Below are 10000 nucleotides of genomic sequence, written 5' to 3'. Positions count from 1 at the left end.
ACACACACACACACACACACACACACACACACACACACACACACACAGCTTCTGAGTCCTGTATAAATTATCAGTAGAGTATAAACTAGAATGCAGTAGGAGTTTGTGTCTAAACTACACTTCCTGATGTTCTCCGTGGCGGTGGTGTTGATGGCGTTGTCTTTGGTGTTGATGTTCTCCATGGTGTTGGTGCTGTTTGTGGTGATTTCTTCTCTGTGATGATGATGATGATGATGATGTTTTCCTCTCCTGTGATATTCTTGTATCTCAGTGCCCACAACGCTCCAAGTTATCGTGCATGTATTCAGCTCCTGAGCAGTCTGAGTGGATATCAGTACACACGGAGAGCGTGGAAGAAAGAAGCTTTTGACCTGTTCATGGATCACACCTTCTTCCAGATGGATGCGTCGTGTGTGAGCTAGTGAGATACACAAGCTTTTAATACATTACAATATACAATAGATTTACTCCAGGGGGAGGAGCCTCACTGCTGACTAAACCCGTGTGTGTGTCTGTGTGTGTGTGTGTGTGTGTGTGTGTGTGTGTGTGTGTGTGTGTGTGTGTTTCAGCTGGAGATCCATCATAGACCATCTGATGACCCATGATAAGACCACTTTCAGAGACCTGATGAGTGAGTGTGTTTACTTCTGTTCTGTTGTTCTGTTACTGTCTGTGTGTGTGTGTGTGTGTGTGTGTGTGTGTGTGTGTGTGTGTGTGTGTGTCACTCACTGTCTTCCTCACTTCCTGTCCTCAGCACGTGTAGCTGTCGCTCAGAACAGCTCTTTGAATCTCTTCACAAATCGGGATGCGGAGTTGGAGCAGAGAGCCATGCTGCTGAAACGCCTCGCCTTCACCATCTACAGCAGCGAAGTGGACCAGTACCAAAAGTACCTCCCAGATATACAGGGTACACACACACACACACACACACACACACACACACACACACACACACACACACACACACACACACACACAAACTCAGATCCTGCACTTGGCAGTAACCCGGTGTCTGTACCCTGATGGTTGTAGGACAATAACAGGACACCAGAAAGAAAATAAAGTGTACATACTTTGCTGTGTGTGTGTGTGTGTGTGTGTGTGTGTGTGTGTGTGTGTGTGTGTCTGTATATCAGAGCGCTTGGTGGAGTCTTTGCGTCTCCCTCAGGTACCGATCTTGCACGCTCAGGTGTTCCTGTTCTTCAGAGTTCTGCTGCTGCGAATGTCTCCTCAACATCTCACCTCGCTGTGGCCCACCATGATCACTGAGCTAGTATATACACACACACACACACACACACACACACACACACACACACATGCGCTCATTTTTACTTTTCATGTTTTCTTCTCCTCTCAGGTTCAGGTGTTCTTGCTGATGGAGCAGGAGCTCACAGCAGACGAAGACATTACCAGGTACACACATACACACACACACACGCGCACATGCATAAACACACACACACACGCACACACACACACACACACACACACACACACACGCGCACATGCATGAACACACACGCACACACACACACACGCACACACACACAAACACACACACACACACACGCACATGCATGAACACACACACACACACAGAAACGAGCACAAACACACGTGTGTGTTTGTGTGTGTGTGTGTGTGCAGGACATCAGGTCCCTCAGTTGCAGGATTGGAGACGACGTATTCAGGAGGAAACGGATTCTCCACGTCCTATAACAGTCAGCGGTGGCTCAATCTCTACCTGTCTGCCTGTAAACTGCTGGACCTGGCGCTTACACTGCCCTCTGAGAGCCTCCCACAGTTCCAGATGTGAGTGTCCTCTCTACAGGAAACACACACTCACAACAGGAAGTTACCGGTAGCAATAGTTAGCAATAACAGAACACCAGAAAGAACATAAAGCTTACTGTGGGAGGGGCAGATGTTTGGTTTGAGAGGCAGATGTTTGGTTTGGGAGGAGCAGATGTTAGTTTTTCTAAAGGGGCAGATGTTAGGCTCAGGAGGGCCTCGGGAGGGGCAGATGTTTGGTTTGAGAGGCAGATGTTAGGTTTGGGAGGGGCAGATGTTTGTTTTCCTGAGAGGCAGATGTTAGGTTTGGGAGGGGCAGATGTTAGGCTCAGGGAGGGCCTTGGGAGGGGCAGATGTTTGTTTTCCTTAGGGACAGATGTTAGGTTTGGGAGGGGCAGCTGTTTGGTTTGAGAAGCAGATGTTAGGTTTGGAAGGGGCAGTCGTTTGTTTTCCTGAGGGGCAGATGTTAGGCTCAGGAGGGCCTCGGGAGGGCAGATGTTTGTTTTCCTGAGAAGCAGATGTTAGGTTTGGGAGTGGCAGATGTTTGTTTTTTCTGAGGGGCAGATGTTTGGTTTGAGGGGCAGATGTTAGGCTCAGGAGGGCCTCGGGAGGGGCAGATGTTTGTTTTCCTGAGAAGCAGATGTTAGGTTTGGGAGTGGCAGATGTTTGTTTTCCTGAGGGGCAGATGTAAGGCTCAGGAGGTCCTCGGGAGGGGCAGATGTTTGGTTCAGAAGAACTCCTTTAACTGTGTTTTGGTGCAGGTATCGCTGGGCTTTTATCCCTGAGTCCTCGGATGATTCGGGTCTGGAAGTGCGCAGGCAGGGGACACACCAGAGAGAGTTTAAACCCTATGTAGTGCGTCTGGCGAAGCTGCTGAGGAAACGAGCGAAGGTACGAAGAGAAAATAATCACAATAACACAAATAAACATCTCACACCCACGGGGAATAAAGATGTGTGTGTATTATAGCCACACGCAGCAATCGCAGGGGTCCAAGCACTGAGTGTCTACTGAGGAAAATGCTGAAGATCTATTAGATTATTAACATCCATGTTTTTTTACATCACAAAGCTGCAAATTTAAAATATTAAATGACACAAAATTGCAGTGTAATTACGCAGATATTTGCAGGTGTTTTGCCCCCTAGTGGCTGCCTGAGGTAAAATGTGACTCAAAGTCCATGTAGATGCTGTGTGTAAATTTGATCAGCAGCAACACCTGAATGCAGTCTGATGGTTCATGAAGGTTTGTTGAATGGTGGGAGGAGATGTTTTTCAGAGACACAGTCAAAAAGAGAATCAAAGAGAATCAGTGTATTTGAGTGTTATTTGAGAAGTCAGTCCATCCCCGTCTCTCTGATGGACAGAAAAATAGATCTCATTGCTCAGTGTGTGTCTTCAGAAAGATCAGTTAAACATCAGCAGGATTTAAAGTGTAATCTTTTGTGTTTATCAGAAAAGCGCAGAAGACGACGTCTCTGCTCGGACGTTAGCGTGGGAACCCGGACGCTTGACCCTGACCCTGTTCGGGATCCGCAGCATCGAGCAGCTCCTGCCCTTCTTCACCGTGCTCAATCAGGTGTTCAGCAGCAAATCGGGCATCAGGTCAGCGTCCTTCCACAGCAGCTCCTCTCCCGGCGACGCCCCCAAAAACAGCAAACACGAGAGTCAGAAGATGTTCTGGAGCCGAGCCAGACACGAGATCGAGGAGATGGTGGAGAAAGACTTCCTGGAAGGGCTCATAAAAACATGATCCAACCTGAAACCCAGACTGTAAATAACTGTGGGAAACACGAACACCTCAACTTTTACATGAAATCAAAACAGGAAGTAATTATTACACAAGAAATGTTTGTATATGTTTTTTCTTTTTCTATTTATAATTGTTTTTTGTTTTTCTTTAAAGTCTTTATTTAATTAAGAGCCTTTAATCTGTGGAGGGATGTGAAGCTCTCCGTCCTTTAAACCCTCAGAATAATGTGAAGATTCTCATTCCATGTGGTGGTGAAAATATCACATCATTAATAAAAATCACGATAAGAAATGACATGAAAATAACAGCGAATAATCACAAAGCTCAGACTTCATCAGGATCATTAATCCAACCGGACGTGCAACATCTCCAGACCTTCTTAAAACCAGCGCTGTGTCTCAGATCACACTGGTCTGAAGAAGAAGAAACAGAGTTCAGTGTAAACATATGATGGACGTGTACGTTCACTATTAAACCACACGCACACGTGGCCTGCTGGCAAACACGTCAAGTTCAAGTTTATTTCTGTAGCACTTTTCACAATGGACGTGGTCTCAAAACCCGAATTTAGGAATGAAGGTGAATGATGTTTATCCCTGATGATGATGAAGACTGGGGGCGACTGTGGTGAAAAACTACCTTAGATGAATGAGGAAGAATCCTTGAGAGAAACCAGACTAAGAAAGGGGAACCTCATCCTGATTTGGGTGACATCAAGAGTGTGATTATAGTCTTTAAACACTACAGAACACTGGAGAGTGAGAACTAACATGAGCACTGGAGTGTGTGATTATGAGTGATGTTCTTTCTACAGTCTTATACAGTCAGTTGACGTTGTGGAACCAGGAGCTACTGAGCAACTCATAAAATAGCTCAACATCTGAGATCATCACAGATCCAACACCAGCTTCTCCATGCCAGAGCCTTTAAACACTCAAAGAGGTCCAGTGTCCAAACTCCACATGAAGTGGAGTCCAAATGGTGCTGGTACGTCTCTAGATGGTTCGGGATGTTTGAAGGCATCTACTTCTTTAAAGGTTTATAATCTTCATGAGGTGGGACTGGAGCTGGAGCAACCTCAGGGTGTCTCGGGATGGGGAGAGAAAGAGAAGCAGTGGAGAGGAATTAGCGTAGCTGCTGTTCATGATATTAACAGCACAAGTTAATAATGTGATGTGATCAGATGTTCTGGAGCACAAGGTTATGATGTGATGTGTGTTATGTGTAAGAACTCGCTAAAAACATACGTCTTTAATCTGCACTTAAACTGGGAGAGTGTGTCTTAGCCCCGAACACTGTCAGGAAGACTGTTCCAGAGTTTAGGAGCTAAATGTGAGAATGTTCTACCACCTTTAGTGGACTTTGCTATTCTACTACTAGAAGTCCAGAGTTTTGAGATCTCAGGGAGTGTGACGGATTGTAGCGTGTTAGAAGACTGGAGATACATGGAGATAAAGCATTTAGTGTTTTGTAGGTAAGTAGCAGTAGTTTGTAGTGGATTTGAAACGTAACAGGAAGCCAGTGTAGGGATGAGAAGATTGGGGTTATATGGTGATATTTTCTCCACCTTGTGAGAACTCTGACTGCTGCATTCTGGACAAACTGTAGCTTGTTTATTAATGATGCAGGACATCCACCTAGTAATACATTACAATAGTCCAGTCTGGAGGTCATGAACGCATGGATGAGCTTCTCTGCATCAGATATAGACAACATGTTTCTTATCTTAGCAATATTTCTAATGTGAAGAAGGTTTTTGTAACTTGGTTGATATGATTTTTAAAAGACAAGTTGGTGTGTATAATAACTCCCAGGTCTTTTACTGTTCAACTAGTAGTTACAGAACATCCTTCTAAATGCAGGTTGAAATGCTGGAGCTTCTGTGTACTGGTTTTTGGGCTGATGAGCAAAATCTCCGTCTTATCAGAATTTAATAATAGAAAGTTATGCTTCATCACAATTCTTTAACACACTCAGTTAACCTGGTCAGTTGAGATCTTTTGTCTGGTTTTGATGAGATATACTGTATATCTCTTTATAGATATTGTTTTATTGTAAGAAGGAACAGAACTGGGCAGACACAATCTTTTCTAAAATCTTAGTCATAAACAGAAGATTTGAAATGGGTCTGTAATTTGATAGTTTATTTAAATAGAAATGAGGTTTCTTATCGAGGAGAATAATAACTGCTTTTAACTTGAGGGGTTTAGGGACGTGACCTAAAGATAGTGAGGAGTTAATATTGAGAAAAGACTCACCAGCTGTATGGAACACTTCTTTCAGTAGTTTAGTTGGAATGGGATCTAACAGACATGTTGTTGATTTGGTTTTGGTGGTGAGATCATGCAGCTCTTCCTGTCATGTACATGTAAAGCAGTGTAGATGTGGAGTTTTCTGTGAGATTGGATCAGGAGATGATCTCAGAGGTTGGACCTCCACAATTGTTTTTCTAATACTATCAACCTTTTCAGTTCTCATTACTAAACTGTGATGAGTCTGTCCTCTAATTATCTTCTACACCAGTGCACTCCAGAGCAGTGTTTAGTCAGATACTGTGATTTGAGACACAGCTGATGAAATGCGATGCTGCCTGCATGTCCTTCAGACTGAGCAACACTGAACACTACTGACCTGCTGAAATAAACCAGAACTTTCAGTACTTATCCTGGATTCAGTCTGCTTTTACAACACACTGAGAACACACTGAGAACACACTGAGAACACATGAAGAACACATGAAGAACACACGAAGAGCACTGAGAACACACAGAGAACACATGGAGAGCATTGAGAACACTGAGAACACATTGAGAATAATGAGAGCACACTGAGAACATTGACTCAAGGTCTCCTGTAGTCATTGTTCATCTCCTTAACCTTTATTTAAAATTTAATTCCAGTTTTAGTTTGTAACAGTATGTGATGTGGGAAAGTTCTACACCGATACGCAGGCCTGCATCAGAACCTCAACATGTCCAACACACAGCTCTTCTTCTCCTTATTCCATATACTTTATTATCAGAAGCTTAATGGAGACCTCACATCCTCAGTGTGGTCTGAAAAATTCACACACACACACACACACACACACACACACACACACACACACACGTCCTGAAGGCTCACATCTGATAATAATCCACTGTAGTTAATATCTGCCAGCATGTTAATGATCACAGCATCACTACCAAACCCTGAGCAGATCCCAGAACAGACACTGATCATGTTCACTATCTACACGTTTATTTATCATTATTACAAAAACACACTGAATAAACGTGAGTTCTGTGGATTTGTGCTGATCAGGTTTGAATAAATATGATGAAAACAGGGCTCTACAGACAGGGTGGGGAATTGGGACGGAGCTGGAGGTGAGAAACGCATATACGCTGCCAGAATGCTTATTTTAATTCATTAGCTTTGATGCTAATGGAAAGCTGAAGGAGATCAGGGCCGTGTAGATCAGACTGCAGCACAGAGTGATCTGCTGAGTGGATTTAATATCTCCTACTGCAAACAACACGGCTGTAGGAAACATTATGAGTCTGAAAGCATTACAGGAACATCACGCAGCAGGACATGAAGACACCGGGACAGAAGGACACCAGGACAGATGGACACCAGTACACCGGGACAGAAGAGACACCGGGACACCAGTACACTGGGACAGAAGAGACACCAGTACACCGGGACACTAGGACAGATGGACACCAGTACACCGGGACAGAAGGACACCAGTACACCAGTACACCGGGACAGAAGAGACACCAGGACACCAGGACAGATGGACACCAGTACACCAGGACACCGGGACACCAGGACACCAGTAGACTGGGACAGAAGGACACCAGTACACCGGGACACCAGGACACCAGTACACTGGGACAAAAGAGACACCAGGACACCAGTACACCAGGACACCGGGACAGAAGAGACACCAGTACACCGGGACACCAGGACAGCAGTACACCGGGACAGAAGGACACCAGTACACCAGGACACCAGGACAGAAGAGACACCAGTACACCGGGACAGAAGGACACCAGGACACCGGGACAGAAGAGACACCAGTACACCGGGACAGAAGAGACACCAGTACACCGGGACAGAAGGACACCAGTACACCAGGACACCGGGACAGAAGAGACACCAGTACACCGGGACAGAAGGACACCAGGACACCAGTACACCGGGACACCAGAACACCGGGACAAAAGGACACCGGGACACTTCCACACATGAAAATTAGAAGTGGTCTTCAGATAAAACTCTTAAAGGATTGAAGATTTATAAATCACTCAAACTTTAATAATCTACTAAACACTTTAAATATTTCGATTTATTTCTGAAATAAATGATTATATTAAAACATCTTCACATACAAATCTAAAATTAGTTTTTTTTACAGCTTTACTGAGATAAAGATTTATAAAATATAAAATATAAATATAAAAGTTGTGCTTATAATTTTATTCTTATTAATAAACACTTATTGACTAACGGTTTTTTTAGAACATATCAGAGGTAAACGTTTCGTGGCCACGCCCCTACTGGGTGGGGATTGGCTAGAATCTAATGATTGACATTTTTGAGGAATTAAAGCAGATTTTACACCTGCGGCTCTTGCGGATGTTAGGTGACGTCAGCACGCGGATGACGTGTAAGAGTCTCGCGCGAGGGGCGGAGTGACACCGGGAATAAAATTTAAAGAAAGGAAAAAAAGGAAGAAACTAAAATCCCCGGATCAGAGACGGGAATCGGGGTGCGGACCAGCGCGCGCTGCGGGGAAGAGCTTCCGGGAACAGAACCGGAGAGACATAAAGAGGAGCGCGCGCTGAGGGTGACTGATACCCGGGCGGAATTTATTATCGGAGACAGAACCGAGCGCGAGGAGGAGGAGGAGGAGGACAGAAGGAAGGACAGAGCATCCATCATCCATCATCTGCGGGCAAACCGTCGATGTGTTATTAAACACCGAACAGTTACACAACCTGACACACACACACACACACACACACACACACACACACAGACAGACAGACGCGCGCGCGCTCCAGGGTTGATGAGCCGCAGTTCTCTCCGTGCGCCTCGGTATCAGTACCGGTTCCGTTAGTACCGGGAGAGTGGATGGGAAACGTCAGCGCGCGGCCTCGATAAACTCACGAGCGCAACGGAAACGGAACGCGGATTACCGGATATTATCGTATTATTATTATTATTATTGTTATTGTTATTAATCTCAGTAAGGGGCAGGGGACTGCAGAGGAACATGTCGGGACAGACGCTAACGGACCGGATCGCCGCGGCGCAGTACAGTCTGACCGGTTCCGAGGTGGCGCGCGCTGTGTGCAAGGCCACCACGCATGAAGTCATGGCACCCAAGAAAAAACACCTGGAGTGTAAGTGACTGCCACTGCGATTAAAACACACACACACACACACACACACACACACACACACACACACACTGCAATAGCATTCTTAAGTTCTGAACGCTCCGAACCCCATGATGACAAGTGAAATAAAATACACTGATGTCAGTGTGTGATGCTGTGATACACATCTGATCTAACACAGAGACCTCCACCCTCCACCCTACCCCCTACCCTCCATTCTACTTCCTCCACCCTCCATCCTACCACCGACCTCCTCCACCCTCCATCCTACCACCTCCACCCTCCATCCTACCACCTCCACCTCCACCCTACCACCTCCACCCTCCACCCTCCACCTCCACCTCCACCCTCCACCCTACCACCTCCACCTCCACCCTCCATCCTACCACCTCCACCCTACCACCTCCACCTCCACCCTCCACCCTCCACCCTACCACCTCCACCCTCCATCCTACCCCCTACCCCACACCCTCTAATGTGAAACCAGCAAGGTCAAAACATCACTTATTCCTATCACCATGGGGACATACCGTCCTCAAGATAAGAGATAAAACCATCTCACTCTCTCTCTCTCTCTCTCTCTCTATCACACACACACACACACACACACACACACACACACATGTAGGTCAGTGATCCGTGTTTATTCTCTGGGGTATTAAATGCTGAAGCTTGCTCATGATTGGTCGCCTGTGTTTCGGGTGCAGCTCATTTCACAGTGTGTGTGTGTGTGTGTGTGTGTGTGTGATAGAGAGAGAGAGAGAGAGAGAGAGAGAGAGCACTGTGTGTCTGAGCCAAGCGAAGACAACATGGCCGTCTCTGACAGTGTTGAGGTTTTTTACACACTGCTGAGTGAAGCTTAATGTCTGACTGCAGACTAGTTTTATTGTGGTCTCTGTCACATCTGCATGTAAACACACACACACACACACACACACACACACACACACACACACACACACACACACACACACACACATATTAATTGCTTGTTTTATCAGTGTACACGTGCTCTAATGAGCCGTGAGTCACCAGACTGTGAGAAACAGGAGGAAGAG

General features: G+C 45.7%; 2 protein-coding genes across 2 annotated transcripts in view; both read left to right on the top strand.

Annotated features, from left to right (window-relative positions):
* The window catches only part of dop1a (DOP1 leucine zipper like protein A), a 34163-nt gene extending 30323 nt beyond the window's left edge, over positions 1-3840 (top strand). Inside the window, 8 exon segments of the mRNA XM_046876464.1 lie at positions 272-421; positions 570-631; positions 755-907; positions 1137-1273; positions 1361-1416; positions 1651-1815; positions 2556-2685; positions 3250-3840. Of these exon segments, the coding sequence (XP_046732420.1) occupies positions 272-421; positions 570-631; positions 755-907; positions 1137-1273; positions 1361-1416; positions 1651-1815; positions 2556-2685; positions 3250-3546 (1150 nt within the window). The 3' untranslated portion in view covers positions 3547-3840.
* Positions 3841-8160: 4320 nt separating this feature from the next.
* The window catches only part of snap91a (synaptosome associated protein 91a), a 26260-nt gene continuing 24420 nt past the window's right edge, over positions 8161-10000 (top strand). The window contains exon 1 of the mRNA XM_046877136.1: positions 8161-8945. Coding sequence (XP_046733092.1) covers positions 8816-8945 — 130 coding nt within the window. The 5' untranslated portion in view covers positions 8161-8815. The remainder of the gene's footprint in view (positions 8946-10000) is intronic.

This window comes from Silurus meridionalis, chromosome 20 (assembly GCF_014805685.1).
Source record: "Silurus meridionalis isolate SWU-2019-XX chromosome 20, ASM1480568v1, whole genome shotgun sequence".
Lineage (NCBI taxonomy): Eukaryota > Metazoa > Chordata > Actinopteri > Siluriformes > Siluridae > Silurus > Silurus meridionalis.
Note: the sequence above shows the minus strand (reverse complement) of the source record. Positions and strands in the feature narration are given on the sequence as shown.